The sequence below is a fragment of the Oncorhynchus mykiss genome, chromosome 5 (genome assembly GCF_013265735.2).
Source record: "Oncorhynchus mykiss isolate Arlee chromosome 5, USDA_OmykA_1.1, whole genome shotgun sequence".
NCBI classification, from domain to species: domain Eukaryota; kingdom Metazoa; phylum Chordata; class Actinopteri; order Salmoniformes; family Salmonidae; genus Oncorhynchus; species Oncorhynchus mykiss.
The window spans coordinates 50,141,790-50,161,107 of NC_048569.1; the positions used below are offsets into that span (position 1 = coordinate 50,141,790).

General features: G+C 41.8%; 1 protein-coding gene across 1 annotated transcript; it reads right to left on the reverse strand.

Annotated features, from left to right (window-relative positions):
• Positions 1-3,188: 3,188 nt before the first annotated feature.
• Positions 3,189-8,463, reverse strand: LOC110522869 (C-type natriuretic peptide 4). The gene is made up of 3 exons (XM_021601323.2): positions 8,136-8,463; positions 6,438-6,730; positions 3,189-3,714 (listed from the first exon to the last, which is right to left on the reverse strand). The coding sequence occupies exons 1-2, from the start codon at positions 8,226-8,228 to the stop codon at positions 6,461-6,463; spliced, it is 363 nt and encodes a 120-aa protein (XP_021456998.1). The 5' UTR covers positions 8,229-8,463; the 3' UTR covers positions 3,189-3,714; positions 6,438-6,460.
• Positions 8,464-19,318: the final 10,855 nt, after the last annotated feature.

Consider the following 19,318-nt stretch of genomic DNA (forward strand, 5'->3'; position numbering starts at 1 on the left):
GCAGGATTTCAATCCGCTAGTACTTGATGCTACTTTCTTATTTCTTGATTTGGATGGCCCTGGTGTAAAATAAATTCCTTTCACTAGTTGCCGGTGGAACTTCGATAAGGGTCATTTCCATGTCAAAGCACCAAAATGTGAAGTTCATAAAATCATGTCAAATTAGGTGTGAAATGAAAGCTAAGAGTCAATATTTATTTTGAAATGAAGGCATCTTCCATCCTAAATATGTGAAATTAGGCTTTAATTTCTTGTCAAACAGATTTTGTATCTTATTAAATGTTTACAAGAAAAAGTTAAAAGACATTTCCAATACATCAAAACACAATCATGTTGAAGTAATGACCCCAGCCAAGTAATATTAACACTTAAATATAGTTTAGGATAATTTATTTTGCATTGGTAAATTTAAGAAACATTGCATTCTTGAAATTCTGTTACCAAAAACCCACCCACTGGGCACAAGTCATTTCAATGTGGAGAATTTGGTCATATTTGGTTGATACATTGATTAACGAGATTACAACCTATTTTCACCCACTCAAAAAGAGAGCCAGAAGTTTGTTAAATTCCCAATGTGTTATCACTATGCTTTCAACCATCTAAACCACAACCAAATTCCAATGGAAAATCAATGTTGTATAAACCATTAAAAAAACACAACAAAGTTCAAATACGAATTAATGTCAGATATTTTGTTTATTTAAACAACAACTTAATGTGTTAGCACTGCTTCATCTAATAGGATAACCAAATTACCTGGATTGCAGTTGGGATTAAATTAAAGTACATGGTGCAAGTGATCAATGCCGTTGAAGATTATTATAGCATTTCTGAAAATTCCCGAAAATCTGTGACCTTTGCATGCTATCTTGAAAATGCATGCTTTCTATGATTACATTTATTGTTACCGTAACCTCAAAATGTGCCCATGATATGTTACTAATTTTAAGGTTGAATAAAAATGTTTACATTAGTTTGTAAGATAGCATTAACTGTAGGCTATTTTCTGTATTACAAAAGGTAATATTGAGATTGGTTGTATTTGATTGACAACTCAACCAAATATCAACATTTAAAGGAGATCTACTGCTTGGATAGTTGCATCCGACCCACTGCCTTAATCCTCTTCTTCAACTTTTATTTTTGGTTGAGGTGGAGAAGTGAATCCAACATATAATTTGTTAACTTGTCGACAAGTTAATAGGCTATTTACTGTACTGCAAAAGTGATATTGAATATTGTTTGCTTGCCAACGCAACCAAACATCAACATTTGAAGGAGATGTATTTTCTGCTTGGATAGTTCCATCTTTACCACTGAGTGTGGCTTTAATTCCAGTTTGTCTACAAATAATAATAATTCATAATTGATATGTTGGATTCACATCTCCATTTCAACCAATCATCTAAGTTAATGACTAATCTTAAATCAAATCAAACTTTAAATGCACTTTAAATACTTTGATCTAGTCCTATTCTTTAAGTTAAAACCTTTTGCGACTAGCAATCCCGGATCCGGGAGCGTAATCATAGCCTCAAACGAATTAGCATAACGCAGCGGACATAAATACCCCTAGAAACTTTTCCTATTCATGAAAATCGTAAATGAAATATATTGAAACACAAGCTTAGCCTTTTGTTAATCACAGTGTCATCTCAGATTTTCAAAATATGCGTTACAGCCAACGCTAGACAAGCATTTGTGTAAGTTTATCATGGCATAATGCTATGCTAGGCTCTGCTGGCAGCAGGCAACATTTTCACGAAAATAAGAAAAGCAATCAAATTAAATAATTTACCTTTGAAGAACTTTGGATGTTTTCACTCAGGAGACTCCCAGTTAGATAGCAAATGTTCCTTTTTTCCAAAAATATTATTTTTGTAGGCGAAATAGCTCCCGTTTGTTCATCATGCTTGGCTGAGAAATCGACCGGAAATTGCTATCACTATAACGCCAAACTTTTTTCCAAATTAGCTCCATAATAATCCACAGAAACACAGCAAACGTTGTTTAGGATCAATCCTCAAGGTGTTTTTAACATATATATTCGATAATGTATCCGTCGAGGCAATTGGTTTCTCATAAGAAGCGATTGGCAAAATGGCTACCTCAGTATTTTACGCAAGATTTGTGACCATTTGCTAAATATGGTCCCTTACGGCTATTCTTCAACATAAATGCGTAAAAAGACGACACAATGCTGTAGACACCTTGGGGAATACGTAGAAAATGTAAGCTCATACGTAGCTCATTCACAGCCATATAAGGAGTCATTGGCATGAGGCGGTTTCAAAAAATGCGTCACTTCCTGATTGGATTTTTATCTGGGTTTCGCCTGTAACATCAGTTCTGTTGCACTCACAGACAATATCTTTGCAGTTTTGGAAACGTCAGTGTTTTCTATCCAAAGTTGTCAATTATATGCATAGTCGAGCATCTTTTCGTGACAAAATATCTTCTTTAAAACGTGAACATTTTTCATCCCAAAAATGTAATATCTCCCCTTAGTCGTTAACTCATATTTTTGATTGAGATGGAGAATTAACTTGTAAATTCAATTTTGAAATCAACCAAAGCTCTAACGCTAGCCCTATATGTACTGTCTAATTTTTGTTTAATCATGGGCTGAATTGAAACAATAGCTGTTTATGGCTTCCCAAATACTATATAGACCTAAATATCATCATTGATGATATTAAACCTACCCTTTGGAATTGTTAAACCTACCCCTTGGAATTTTTTATTTTTGTCTTTAATTGCAACAGTGAAACTATTAAGTGGATATTCCTCAACAATCATTCTCACGATAGCACATTGGTAATAGACAGTGACAAATATCAAAGCTAAGCAGCGCTGGGCTTGGTTAAAACTCTCAATGGGAGCCCAAAAGGGTAGCTGTAGATAGATGAACTTTCTAGCCTAAAGATTTTTCTTATAGTGCATATTAAGTTTAAGATCTTACGTTGTTTCAGAGGAACAAATTCAACATATTTTATACAAGGTTTGTCAATGTTGAAAATCGGTTAAGGTGATGTTGAAATTTCACAAAACAACAGTTTTCAATGATTACTTTTTTCAAATCCAATGTATTTTCCACATATATTCCACATCACAATGTGTTGACAAATTACGTTGATTTAACCAGTTGGTGCCCAGTGGGACCACTCAATGGAGAGAATTGTTGGCCTACATAAGTGGCGCACTATCACTGAATAAAGCCTCAGTCTCACCCCCATTCCATAGTTTATTTTCACCAGAAACGATATGTTTTCTCCATATACAAAAACTGGGAGGAGACTCGTTAGTGCCTGGAATTTATTTTTTTATCATTTTGAAAACATTCACTATTTAAGACAAAAAAGGTTACAAACAGAATTTACCTGCAGTTTGCATCCATTTCAAAATGTTACATAAATAAAATGAATATTTATAAATATCTATTTTATAAACATATAAATAGTTTTTAAAACATAAATACATTTATGCAGGAATGAAAGTACATGAATTTACAGCAGCAGCAACAATATACAGCTTTTCGGTTTCTAGGTTTTATACCAATGTTATACATATGGGTTGGTTTTATCATTGTTGTCTCAGTCCTCGAAAATGCTGGTCATGGTGGCTTTTTATACCGAAAATCCATCACTTTTTAGGTATTTACCTCAGGCGAGGACCAACTGAATCCATGTTGTTGAACCCATCGTCTGAATGCTGTGCAGAGAGGGGAGAAGGAAAAAACATGGTTAGATGTCTTTGTCAAGTGAAAACTCTGGATGGATGGTTCTGTTAAAAGAAAACTGGATGTAGATATGGACATGTTACCACAAAATAAAGGGGATCCGTGTCACCCTCACTAAAACAAGCTTTCTAACCGAAGTCTTACTGCACCACTCTTGTCTACTCACTCCAAACAAGCACATGAAGTCCGCCCTTTGCCTCTTACACAATACTGAATTGACCGCCTAATACTCCTCTCCTCCTGTCCTCCTCACCCACTTCTCACTTTAAAGTTGGGAAAGGGAGGAAGAGAGGTGTCTGCCCAAGAAACACACACACTTAGTCACATATGAACAGTATATGAGTCAGGACAAAGGAAGGTGCCACAACAGCCCCTCCCCCATCAGGATTTCACTGTTAGCAAAAAGGGTTTCCTTGAACATAGGCCCTTAGGGTGCCATGTGTGTGTGTGTGTGTGTCCATCCATCTACAAAGAGAGGAACCTGCTTTCACTCTATTTCTCTTTCTCTCCCTCACACACATAGAGACTGGCCAGTGACTTCATCACGTACACACAATGCATTATACTTTATCAATGGCCTATGGCCTAACACTGACATCTACATGTCCTCATTGTCTTCACATCCGTCCCATTGACTTCAGCCAACACCTATGATTACTTATGGTGATGTACTGCAATGAGTATGGCCAATTCATTTGGATTACTTCCCACGAACTTCAAACAATTCAAGAGGGGCTTCCTGATCACATTCTATGGGGTTTTGTCCTGAGAACGCAGTCAGCATAATGTTATGATAGAGCATCAATGGGACACGCTGTTCTTCCCTAAACTGCTCTCACACTGTCCCACATAAATGCATAAGCAGAGTGCATATAGATGGACACGACTGCTTGGGAATTGATTCATGACTTCAATCAAGAAGCAGATGCATTTGTAAGTTAATTTATATCCTTCTTTTAAATGCAGTCTCAATAAGATTTGCTTGTAGTAGTCAGTAGGCCTAAACCAAAAGGATTAGGCTATAGGATTTCCACTTCACTGAAGGTTGAGGTAACCCTAACATTGTTTCAATCACTGTTGGTCAGTTGCAACATGTTTCATAGTGACCCCACTGACCTCTCAGATCAGATTGACCTTTGGCCACTAACAGGCTCACAACCCCTCACCTCATCACATGGACATTTGTGACTCGTTTCAGGAAACTAGGCGTATGTCGCACGTCACTACTTCACAGCAGAGGCATTTGAACATAAACATGTATTTTTTGATCAGATTTTTTATTTTTCAGAAATACCTTCTGGAACATGTGAACTTTCATGTGCCTTAATAACAAATGTGTATTCCGTCCATAAATAAGAATACAATTGTTAAATTACGAGCCTAACTGGTTTAGCCAAGGAAAAATACAGTATATTTCATGCTAGCCACGATTGGCTGAGATAATGGATGGGCTGGATATGTAGGGAGATGAGTTTGGATTGGTCTGCCATTTAGCATGCTTCTGTCTATAACGTGAGCTGTTCAGTATGTGTTGACAGTCCTCTCTACAGCGCTGTTTTTGAAAGATATAATGTTAGCCATCGAGAACTAGAAAAGTTTTAATACTTTTCTCAACAACATTGATGGCCTGAATGTAGTAGGCGCTCTCGACAGATCAATTGGAAAAAGTGATGGTTTACTTTGTGCACACGCCATGGTCAGTGTGAACCAGAGTCACTTGACAAAATGCTGGCCCCAAAAAGATGTAACTACAAACAAAACATAGTTAAATGGTTCCAGTCTGCTGTGAAGCATTCGTCCATGTTTACCGGTAAGAGTCTGGGGGTGATTATGGCCATCTATTGTATTTCATGAACATGTCCAGACAACAGTAGCTAGATGTGGCCTGGGGGTAGTTATAGCATTTCCTTCACATGACCAATCAATTTAGACTAGTATGATGGTTAACTGTCATCTAATAATGATACAATATTTATAAAATATTTTTACCTGGACACTTTCTGTTTTTGATATTGCTACTATGCAAGTAACCACTTCACTGTACTGTTTACACCTTCTGTATCCTGTGCATATGACAAATCAACTTTATTTTATTTGACATAGTATGTGTTTACCACATGGCCCCAAGTGTGAATCCTTAAAGTGATGGGTGGGGCTAAGGCTTTAGAGAGTGTGAATGATGCTGAATGGGTGTAGACATAGAAGAGCTCTCCAGTAGGGGTACCAAAATATTCATGGGCCATTTTATCAAAAGTGGGGTTAAAAATGTATAAACTTTCAAAGTAGAATTACTTTCCCATTTTTCCTCAATGGAAGTGTATGATATACAATTTGAGCTCTGAGTAGCTATTTTTATCCAATGTAAAAAACACTATTTCAAATGTTGCTACATAAAACCAAATCAAGGCAGAAGGTCACATTTAGACTAGTGCAAACTGTTCTACACTACTCTTTTAGTCTATAGTCTATGGGTGTCTCATCTGAAATATGCACTGAGTTACTCATCTGAGTTAGCCTACATTGGGGATTTTGTAGCAAATGCCTATGGAACTGTTCTTAAATTAGGTTGTTTTCCCATGGTCGCCTTTTTGTCTCCCATCATAAGGTAGTGTTGATAGACGTTCTTCATTTAATCCCAGGATGTGCAATTACGCATAGAGAAAATGATATACCGGGGGAGGTTAGGTTTACTTACCGATACGTCTCGATGCGCCATCTCTAACAGCCCATGCCGCTAATAGTGCCTATCCTGTCCATTTTGTGTCCGAAGCAGCCACTCCGGGCCGCGGCCCCTTTCTTGGTGTTAGGTTTGTGTCTCCGTGCACTGGGCTGGTCGTTCAGCAAGCGCGCCCACATGCCCTTGGCGCGAGTTTCCATGCGCAGGTCTCGCAGCAATCGTACCCTGGAGCGCAAGTTTTCCATCCTCCGCTCTCTCTCTTCAGATGCCAGGAACTCCGACAGCTCCTCCCCCAACAAACTTTTAAGAGACTGGGACACAGAAACAAGACACCCGCTTTAGATACTACATTCTTAATTGAAACGACTTGGGTAAGCACCTGTCAGCAGATAGCTCATCTGGGAATTTTTCTGATAAATGGCAATACATCTGTGCATTCGGGAAATCAATTGCCTACTTTGGCAAGCAGTAAACTCACTCTCTTGCAGTTTTCACAACAGTTTCGTTTTCAACTGGTCCTATGAAAGTAATTATGTTTATTCCATATCAAACTTTACGCAATTATGCTACATCTAGTATAATGTTAGTGCTGCCTACACTTGATTCGCGTCTGGAGACACCAAAAGACAGGTCAGAACTTGTTGTGTGGCACAGGAGGTTGGTTGCACCTTAATTGGGGAGGACAGGCTCGTGATAATGGCTGAAGCGGAATTAGTGGAATGTTATCAAATGCATCAAATGTGTTTGAGGCCATTCCATTTGCTCCGATCCAGCCATTACTATCAGCCGTCCTCCTCTCAGCAGCCTTCACTGTTAAATGTGTAGCTACTAGCTACTGAATAGAAATCCTATTAAATGCTGCAATTAATTGTCCCATCCTTCAAAACCAAATCCTCAATTTGGGTGTTATCATAGGCTACATTTGCACTTTAACGCATGTGAAACGGTGTGTACATTGGTTGAATAAGGCGATGAACACTGGTCAGAAATAAGTCTCCTTCTCCTGGGGTTTCATGAATGCAGCGGAAAGACAGGTGCGCGTGCAGTGGGATATTAATTACTCACTGCTACATAGTGTTAGGACTATTCGTGCAAAGAATATTCAGTTCCTCGCGCTCACATGACCAAACTTTTGAGAAAATACGTTTTCTGGTTTAAAATACGCAGTACAATGAAATGTATGCCTTATACATCGATATTACTTTTAAGAACCGCAAAAGCTCATTTGGTTATACGTAAAGGCCCCGTCTCCTCATATCCGATGTCCAGGCGAGTGCTTCTCAAGGCGCGCTTGGGTACCAGCATGAATATCAAAATGATGCTTGGAAGAAAGTAGTCTTTAGATTTGTGTAAAACAGAGTAGCATATCACTCCATATTATCTCCCTGATAAACAAGCCTTTCCTTCTAGTAATAGCCTATGCATACGTTGAGAAGCATACAATAAAGGTAAAATAAATACAAAACCCATAAACATGAGCAGTGTAATTGAAATGCAATAGTCCTTACTTAATACTAATACATTTAACAATATTATGAATATTAAAGCCCCCGCGTTAAAAAAGGAACAGTAGTCTATAGTTTATGATGAAGTAAAGCCATTATAGCCTGCATGCCAAGATATACATTGCAAGTAGCCTATACACTTGCATTCATTGTTCATGTTCACGCATTCCGCTTACAAATTGCAGAGTGCACATCAATGAAGTGACCTCACCTTCTGTTGCGCCGGTGTCAGAGGCTTCGCCCCTGTCCTCACTGAAAGCAGAATGATCATAAGTCCACAAGCCACCAAATGCGAGATGTTCATTCTGACAAGTTTTGTAAAGGATTCCTCTGTGCAGGCTAAATGATATCGGTTGGTAACCAGTTGGTACTCTATGTCTCTCTGTCTGTCCTTACTCCAAGCTTCCCAAGTGCTACTCTAACTGTGAATTAGTACTCCCGACTTTATAGCCAGCCACTGGTGATGTCATGACCACCTGCATATTGGTCTTCCCTCCCTCCTGTAACTTGCCAATTTCTTTTTTTTACCCGTACCTGCGGCTTGAGGAGCACTACATGATTAATTAAATGATACACATACTGGTCATTGTGGCTTAAATTAATGAGAATAATATAGATTACATTATTGTTATACTATGTGCCACTAGGATTGGTTTGAATCCAAAACAGTACCCAACTGATTGAAAATGAGAAATTATGTATTTCATAACTGTTGAAGTGTGACATTGGCAGACACATGAGACTATATAAAAATGCCAACCGCCCACCGCGATGAAATGAGGTTGGACAATGAGTTCCAAAGAAATCAAGACCTAACTTGTTAGATGCAACAGAGTTTGTGTGGAATGATTACCCACTCAGCATTACCATATTGTGGGGGAAAGTGTATCAAACACCATTCCAAAAGATTTGCTGTCATGGCAGGCCTTAATTATATAATTGTAAAACGAAAATATTTTTTTGTTTTAATTTATAATGATTTATTCGTCTTCCAGCTGTATAGAGTTGAACGCATACCCTATTCAGCCTATGCACCAACATACCCGCTAATTCCTGGGGAAATCATTAATAAGGTGTAACTTTAAAATATGAGCCCCCAAAACTTGAATTAAAAATATATACAACGGCTTTGATTTGCACTCTAAAATTTGCTGGGTTCAAAACAAACAAGCACTGGGTAAATAATGGACAGAACACACGTTGGATTATTTTTGACCGTTGGATTATTGAGTTATAATCCACCGGGTTAGATCAGAAGACTAGAGGTGTGTCTTAGAATTGAAACAGTTATAGGCCTACGCTCAAAAGACCATGGTTCATTCGATTTATCAAGCGTGTCAGGTCCCACAAACATCATTGATGCCACATAGGTGACATAGCGGTCAGCGGATACCACGTATATCCACGTATATCCCTCGCTTGCCTATGCATCCTCCCGGTTACACGCAAGAACACATTGAGTTAAAGAAAGTTGTCAAATCGGACACATGTTAGGGCTGTAATTCAAAGACGGTGATTTGTGAAAAACAACTTTAATTATTCTGTTGGCGTAACACTGTCATCAAATAAACCCGTCATCTTTTGTGAGACAACTGCATACTGCAGTGCACATTTTTCTTAAGAGCAAGTGCCTGCGCTTGACTTCCCTAATGCATTGCTGTGTAGCGATATGCAATGACGCTATCTATATTTGAAACACATACAAAACTCTGCCCGACCTATGGTCTAAGGGTGGAAATGTCTAAAGTTCTATTCACGAGCAATATGATGAGCTTTGGAGAGGTGAATATTGCTACTAAGGCACCATCTGTTTTGAAACACAGAGTGGCAGTATTTGCTGTCTTGAAATACCAAAAGACTAAACATTCATTCGCCAAAAGTTTCACCTCAAATTGTATTTGGTCTTAAAGATTGGCAAGGCCTCACTTCACAACAGTTCCATAATTATCATATCATTCAGGTTGAGGGTAAATTGATTGTTCTCTTTCTGTTAGAATGACACTACTGACCCATGTGATCCATGTTGCCTACAAGGGCTCTAGCCCAGAGAGAGGTTTATTTTGTGTTCAGACATTATGTAAAAAAACGGGAGAACATCAGATCTTTCTTTGGAATTTCAACACAAATCACCAACGTTACCCACTGGGCAAAAACTGGTTGAATCAAAGCTGTTTGCAAGTCATTTCAACAAAAAAAGTAAATGGAAAGTAAATGGAAAACTGATTGAATTTGCAAAAAGTCATCAATGTAAGGGAATTTACAATTTTTTTCACCCAACTTTTAACCGAAATCCATTGTCATCGTGACATTTTTTATTGATTTCATGTTGAATTCACATTAGCTGACAACTCAACCAACTGTAAATAAAAAAAATAGAAGTTGAACTTAAGTCTGTGCCTACTGGGCATCCCAAAAATATCTGTAGTGTGGTGTCAGTTCAATTATCATTTCATGTTGGATAACTCTCACTGTAGGCTACACAATACAACCCCAACAGAACACGACACAATACAAATCTATTGTCCAATGTGAATCCTAAATGTGTGTTTTTGCTGTCTTGCATTATTCCTAATCCCCTGGACATCATATATTCACACAGAGGAGGATGGAAGAAAATTCTCTGCCACAGACATTGTCCATGCAGCTGGTTTGAAGTTAAGCGCTTGGTCAAGGGCACAACAGCAGTAGGTGGCACCTGCTATTCTGTTGCCAGCAGCCCTTCAGTTGCCAGCTCACACCATATTTCCCCCCGTCAGTTCTGGGATTCGAAAATGCAAACCTCCAGTTACTTGCCCGTCTCTCTTCAACCTCGAGCTACTGCTGCCCCAGTGTTCAGCCATACTGAATAGGACCTTGAGTTGGAAGGCCACTGTCACCATCTTATTGATTACTAGAGGGTAAAATGACCCGCACTCTGAAAATGCCCCACCCTCTCTCTCTCTCACTCTCTCTCCCTCCTTGAAATCCAGGCTGGACCGAAAGTCGACACTGATGGATTTGGACAGTGCGCCTGGCTACTGCTCGGGTACCGCACCACGCACGGCGATGACGGACCAGCATGCTTCAGGGCCGTACACTCTCAATACCCGTGAGCCTGCCATACATTGTCTAATTCAAGGACCCATTGTGGCAAGAGAGAAGATCGGTCTTGAACCAGGCCGACAGGAGTGAATGATTCCCTGTCAACAGGTGGTGTGGAAACGCTCATAGTCACCTATTGTCATGCAACTGTCCTTAGGATTGCGCCAACCGGAGGGGATCATAATACTCTCTGCCCAGCCTATGAGAATGAATGGCTTTAAATGTGTGTTAATCTAGTTCATGGATGAGAGCTACATTTCTGAGTAGTTAGCTCAATCACTAGGAGACAGTGGGAGGCAGGGAATCAATTGACCGGGTTCTCATTTTAATGGAAAATTATTGGCAGTCATGCCACTTCAAGCCTTTTTGGTCATTCACCTTCTTATTCATGTTTTTTATCCAGACCCAGCACTTTGGTTTTGAGTACGAAGATTGAGAGGGAACCGGAGTAGAACCAACGGCATGCTTCAGTGACCGTGTTTTTAGTTGCTGGCTGCATGGTCAACCTAACAGCCTAAAAGTCCAATAGTATTGAGACCAATATATTTAAATATATGGTTCCCTTTATTTTAATTAAAAAGAGTGGTGGCGGTTCCGGATTTTCTGGAATCCAACTTGCAGTTCCCTTTGATACGGAGATCTCTGTGCATGTGCAGGATTTTTTTAAAATGTAGCTGCTGGACACTGCTGCCTAAGTAGTTTCGACAGTGCTCCCACTGCTCCACTGCCGCTTCCCCCTCATTGACATGGAGGGGAAACCTTATGTTGTAGGCTACACTAAAGACATGGTCAACATGTTTGTGCAAACTTTGTTGTCTGTTGTAACAGTATATTTAGGCAAGCATACCAAACACAAGCAAGACACATACAGGCAGTCAAAATAGCGATTATATTCTCGTTATCATTGCAAACATTGGCTAGTAATTTTTTCAGCAAATCTCGCTACGATATGGCAGTATAACTATGAAGATTATCATTACAAATAGTAGGCAGTCTTAAGCAGTAGTTGACAAATGACGTAAGGAATAATAGTGCACCGGGCACTAGGCAATGCAAAACCAACTCACCCGTTGTCAGACTTTGGTTACCGCCGGTGTTCATAGGTGGAACAGCTAGGTAGCCTACTTGTGCGGTACTTGCATGATCATTAGGCAGGTTTTCCATTGACCCAGGTTAATTTGACAAAACCAGTGCAGCAAAAAATATCATTGCGAAATGTGTAATGGAAATGGCAGATATAGGAGAAATGTTCTAAAGATTGACAACATTTTATTGCGACAAAAGATGATTTCCCGTTGAATTCACATTAGTTGACCAGGCGTTTTTCGAATGAATGCCTGAATATTTTTTTCTACATTTTTTCCGAATACTTTCAAGAATGGCTGAATTGCTTTACCTTGCTTTTCTGGTTGTTTCATCATCCAATTGTTTCACATCTACAGGAGTTCAAGTTTCACCACGGCATGGACCATGGCAATACGTTGGCACATGAGAATTATTAGAATATGGCAAATATTTGTAAATTCTTGCAATTCTTGCATTCTATCCATGCTGGCTAAGAGATACAAGATCACATCTGATTAATAGTTAGCTCTCTGTCATGTGTATGACTGCTCTCCATCTCTATTTCATGCTCTAGTGAACAGTTGCACCTTCAGTGACTTGTCAATGATCAATGATTAAAAAATGTAGCCTATTAGCAGCGGTGCGAAAAGTACTCAATTGTCATATGGTAATAGAAAATGACTCAAGTAAAAGTTAAAATCACCCAGTAAAAGTCTAAAAGTATCTGTTTTTAAATGTACTTAAGAACAGTGGTGGAAAAAGTACTCAATTGTCATACTTGTCTCATATTTGTTTCTTTAGTCCATTGTTGACATTGTCCCAAAATGTTTTGCTTGTCAGTAAGTTTTCAAGATATGTAACTTTCAAAATACAGAAATCATTCCCATATGATGCATTTTGAATCATATGATGCAAAATTATTTTCCTTTTTTGATTTGTTTTTACAGACAGCCAGGTGCACACTCCAACACATAATTCACAAACACAGTATTTGTTTTTAGTGAATCCGCCAGAGCAGATGCAGTAGGTATGACACCACGTTGTATTGATAAGTGCGTGAATTGGACCATATTGCTGTCCTGCTGTCAGCGATTGGGTGCAGAGTGAAGCGGAGTTAGGTGCAGGACACAGGTATGGAGTAATCCAACTGAGTTTACTCAAAGAATAAAGCAAAATTCCAAAATGGAACATACAACAAAACTCTAACACAAACATAACCACTAACGACATAAACAATCACTGACAGAACAGAAATGTATGTCAGATGGTTAAATGGGGAATGTAATGAGGGAATATAAAACAGGTGTGTGTGTAATCAGACAAAACAAAACGAAAACGAAAAATGGATCAGTAGTGACTAGAAAGCCGGTGACGTCGATCGCCGAACACCACCCAAACAAGGAAAAGGGCCGACTTTGGCGGAAGTCGTGACACCTGCCTTAGCATTCGAAATGTAACTAGTACTTTTAGGTGTCAGGAAAATGTAGGTGTCAGTAAAAAGTAGTAGGGTAAAAGTAAAAGTAGTCAAAATATAAATACTCAAGTAGCTACCCAAAGTAGTAGTAGCTACCCAAGTGTTTTTACTTAGTTACTTTACACCACTGCATATTAGTCATCATTGCATTATGATTGTTACATTGCATCTGTATACTGTGCAACCGGGATATTCACCTACTGGTCCTCAAGGGCCGTAGTCTGCTGTTTTTTTTTTTATACCTGGTAGTTAATTCATCAACTATGTCATTGATTGATCCGAGAGTCCATTTACTTGCTGTTGTAGATCCCTGATTGGAAGGAATACTGAAAACCAGCAGGGTTTTGGCCCTCCAGGACCAGAGATTAGCCCTACTCTAGTCTGCATGCAACATCTTCCTGAATATTCTATCAAATTTCCATTCAACGTCATCACTTACAGTATATGTTGCCATTCATACATCGAGTTAAAAACAGATACCAAGTCTGATAGTCAGATGAAATAACTTGTTCTACTGCTAAGGCCATGCAAGAGTCTGTGCACAACTACATGCACACAACTACATATTCCATGCTCCTTCGCAGTTTCAGCGGCCATGGTGGCCACAGCATATTAGCAGTGGTGATGGAGGGATGTTTGTGTTTCCCACGCTTTGGAAGGACAGACGCAGGCCGCACACACTGAGCCTTCCTATGAACTAATGGAGGGTTTCAGCGGCGGTTCGTTCTGGAAAATCCCACTCACACTCCGGCTCCCTAGTGTGAGAACTGGGGGAGCACAATGGTTCTCATGGAAGGTGACCACTCCATCAAACTAATCAACAGAGTATGCCTCGTACACACGGTGTCGATCCAAAAACCCATCGCGCGTTCTCTCGAAACCTACTCTTACCTCAATGTCGAGCTGTCTTTTTTAATCTACGTAACATTTTTATCCCACCAGCCAATTTCTTTTAAATTTAACAAGCGAGGGACACATTTTTTAGCCATGCTGCAAGTGTGGTGTCACAAGATTTTCTCTTCTCTTCTTTTTCTTTGCGTATATTTTAATAATGTTACAGATTTTTCCCAATGACATCATGAGGAAGATTGGGAAGAGTTTAAGTTTTTTTCTTCACCACAAAATGTTGTATGCTTTTTTCCCCTGCATTTCTTAATACGTTTTTCAGCTTTCATGTGGCAGATTTTTTTTTTTAATCGAACTGGTTTGCATAAGGACGCTACGCACATGCAGCCAGGGGAGAGCAAGGGAGAGGGTGTGTGCTGCTTCGCAGTAGTCTCTCTCTGCTGCTGCCACAGTAAGTGTCGATGAGGATTGAGTGTCTCGGTTCCTCTGGGGTTTGTTCAAGACAAACTACAAGGCTGTTCCGGTTCTATAAATAACAGTTTTATTATGCAGTTTTTTGGGGGGCCTTGGCAGCTGCTGCTCTAAAGGCTTTTGCATGTGCCACTGACTGGACAGCCTACCACGGTTAGGGGGCGAGAAGGAGGGGCGGGGAGTGCTGATGCCAGGGGTCTGTGTGTGTGTGTGTGTGTGTGTGTGAAGGGGGGGAAGTGTGGCAGGGAAGCCCCAAGAGAGAACAGATATTGCTGTTGTTGTTCTTGGGTGGGTGGAAGAAGCATCATTGCAATTACATCATAATCACACTACTGATGATTGGCATTCAAGTGACCTCTCACACCAACCCTCACACAGGTGACAATCAAACATTTTGGAGTAGGTGGGCCTCTTTTTGCTAGTACTATTGGTGCATGACTTCCAAAACATACTTTTGGGGTGGCTCCACATAAAATCCAATGGGGATACGGATAGAAGGATGGAAATGTAACGACATTCGTCTGTAGAAGGAGAAGCGGACCAAAAAGCAGCGTGGTGGTTACTCATGTTTCTTTAATGGAAACTGAACGATACATGAAATAACTTAACTCTACAAAACAACGGAAAATCAAGGTCAGAACGTGACAGTACCCCCCCCCCCCCCCCCCCAAAGGTGCGGACTCCGGCCGCAAAACCTTGAGCTATTAGGGGAGGGTCTGGGTGGGCGTCTGTCCGCGGTGGCGGCTCTGGCGCGGGACGCGGACTCCACTTTATCATTGTCTTAGTCCGCCTTATTGTCCGCCTCCGTGGCTTTCTCACCATGGCCACCCCTCTCAATGACCCCACTGGACAGAGGGGCTGCTTGGGACAGAGGGGCAGATCGGGACAGAGGGACAACTGCTCGGGACAGAGGGGCAACTGCTCGGGACAGAGGGGCGGCAGCAGCTTGGGACAGAGGGGCGGCAGCAGCTTGGGACAGAGGGGCGGCAGCAGCTCGGGACAGAGGGGCGGCAGCTGCTCGGGACAGAGGGGCGGCAGCTGCTCGGGACAGAGGGGCGGCAGCTGCTCGGGACAGAGTGGCGGCAGCTGCTCGGGACAGAGGGGCGGCAGCTGCTCGGGACAGAGGGGCGGCAGCTGCTCGGGACAGAGGGGCGGCAGCTGCTCGGGACAGAGGGGCGGCAGCTGCTCGGGACAGAGGGGCAGCTGCTCGGGACAGAGGGGCGGCAGCAGCTTGGGACAGAGGGGCGATAGCAGCTCGGGACAGAGGGGCGGCAGCTGCTCTGGACAGAGGGGCAGCTGCTCGGGCGGCCCCTGGCTGACTGGTGGCACTGGCGGCGCTGGGCAGACGGGCGGCACTGGCGGCGCTGGGCTGACGAGCGGCACTGGCGGCGCTGGAGAGGAGGAAGGCTCTGGAAGCGCCGGACTGAGTAGCTCTCGTAGCGCCAAACAGGCGGGAGACTCCGGCAGCGCTGGAGAGGAGGAAGCCCCTGTAAGGATGGGCCGGAGAGACAGCCTGGTACGGGGGGCTGCCACCGGAGGGCTGGTGCGTGGAGGTGGTGACGGATAGACCGGGCCGTGCAGGCGCACTGGAGCTCTTGAGCACCGAGCCTGCCCAACCTTACCCGGTTGAATGGTCCCGGTCGCCCTGCCAGTGCGGCGAGGTGGAATAGCCCGCACTGGGCTATGCAGGCGAACCGGGGACACCGTGCGCAAGGCTGGTGCCATGTAAGCCGGCCCAAGGAGACGCACTGGAGACCAGATGCGTAGAGCCGGCTTCATGGCACTTGGCTCGATGCCCACTCTAGCCCGGCCGATACGCGGAGCTGGAATGTACCGCACCGGGCTGTGCACCCGCACTGGGGACACCGTGCGCTCCACCGCATAACACGGTGCCTGCCCGGTCTCTCTAGCCCCCCGGTAACCACAGGAAGTTGGCTCAGGTCTCCTACCTGGCGTAGCCATACTCCCTGTTAGCCCCCCCCCCCCAATAATTTTTTGGGGCTGACTCCCGGGCTTCCTTGCGCGCCGCCGTGTTTGCTTCGCCAACCTCATTCTCCGATAACCTTCCGCGCACTGCTCCATCGAATCCCAGGCGGGCTCCGGCACTCTCCCTGGGTCGACCGCCCACCTGTCTATCTCCTCCCAAGAAGTATAGTCCATACTGTACTCCTCTTTGGGCTGCTCCTGTTGCCTCCTCTCCTGCTGCACCTTGGGGCGGCTACACTCCCCTGGTTTAGCCCAGGGTCCTCTCCCGTCGAGGATTTCCTCCCATGTCCAGAATTCCTTATTACGTATCTCCTGCTGCCGCTGTTGCTGCTGCCTCTGTTTACCACGCCGCTTGGTCCTTGGTTGGTGGGTGATTCTGTAACGACGTTCGTCTGTAGAAGGAGAAGCGGACCAAAAAGCAGCGTGGTGGTTACTCATGTTTCTTTAATGGAAACTGAACGATACATGAAATAACTTAAACTCTACAAAACAACGGAAAATCAAGGTCAGAACGTGACAGGAAAAGACAAGAGTGGAACTTTTTCTAAACATAGTTTGGATAAATCTTTATTGACTATTTCCAAAACATGCACTTTTTTTGTAACTTTATTATATTTCCATGCCCAGGCATTACAATTATATTCAAACATATTTAGAGGCACACATGAGGGAAACAGGAGGGTTTTTAGACAATAAAACGGTTTATCCATATTAAAATGGTCTGCCTTTATGACACAGGAATCAACAACTCTAAGGGTATTTGCAACACATTTACTAGGTGTGAAACATCAAATGAAGAGAATGGATTTGAGATTTGTTGATCCTGATTAGTTGAACCTGATGCAATCGTAATGTCTGGCTAGTGGCTAGTCTTTCTAGTCTAGCTGTTAGGAGCATTGGGCCAATAACCAAAAGGACCCTGTGTCACGTTCTGACCTTAGATCCTTTGTTTTGTCTTTGTTTTAGTATGGTCAGGGCATGTGTTGGGGTGGGCAGTCTGTTTGTTTTTCTAGGTTGTTATATTTCTATGTGTTGGGCCTAGTATGGTTCTCAATCAGAGGCAGGTGTCGTTCGTTGTCTTACTTAGGTAGCCTGTTTTCCCCATTTTGGTTCTGGGTGTTTATTTTCTGTTCTGTGTTTTGTTGCACCGTTCAGGACTGTTCGTTTGTCATGTATTGTTTTCAGTGTTCATTAAAACTGTTTTAATATGAACACTTACAACGCTGCACCTTGGTCCTCCTCTCTATCTCCAGACGACAACCCTTACACCCTGGTTCAGATTCCCAAGCCAACTATGTGAAAAATTGTCCCATGTGCCCTTGAGAAAGGCACTTAACCCTAATTGCTCCATGGTCAATGACAATAATGGCTGATCCCTAGCTCTGACCGCACTCTCTGGGGGAGTGGGATGTACACATTTCCCTTCTCTAATTTGCACTTGTACATGTGTGAAATAGGACAATTGTAAGCACCCACCTAATAATAATAATTATTATTATTATCCTGCTTCTCCTGGCAATGCCTTATTGCTAAGTCTCAGTTTAATTGAATTATTTTTTAAATGTGCATACCATAAAAGGGTGGGACACCAACAATAAGTCTAAAACACTAAAACAAATGCATTCCATTATATTTTTTGTGAATGCAAATGCTATACATTCCATTAATTACTGGAAATCTTTGAGATTTCTGTGCATAATTTGGCTAATAATGGAAGAAAATGGTCCGGTGTGTAAGAACTGCCCAGGACAATTTCTGGTACCAGTCTGCCCCTAGTGCAGGTGAATCATACTGTGGTACCATCTTAGGATGTTTGTGAAAATACTCGTACATGATCACTTTGTTTATATTTTTCTCATAAATGCGGTTTGATATGTAAACAGGACTGGCGTTATGTGCGGGCCCTACCGTACCTCGTTGCCCGTCCAAATAAAATATTGAAATATTTATCATTTATTTGACCAAGACACACGCCAACAGAAATACGCATCAATCTCAGATAAAGTGTCAGATTAAGTGAAGCAGTGCCTCTCTGTCTCAGTATGTGTAGATGCTGTCTGGACTAAAAAGGTATGGCATGTCATTCTATTTCTGTCCAGACAGCATCAGATACTACATGGATGCTGTTAGGATGCTGGCTTCCCCTAAAGGAAATTGATGTTTTGACAAAATTGTATAATTACTTATAATTACTTAAAAATATTCAAAATACACCAGAGAGCATGACTTCTTCACATAGGATCATTAGCTTATTTAAACAATCTTTTTTAAGTGTGTAGACCTATGCCTATTTGGGAATCCCGCAATTTGGGCAGCGTGCTTGGTAATATCTCTAGCTAATTGAGTTGCGGCTGTCAGTGAAGAGCATCTAAAACGGATGTGAATATAATGTCTTCAGTATAATTTTAAATGTTGCAACAGACGAATGGGAGGGGTGTGTGGCAAATATATGGCATGCCTCTCTCCAGAAT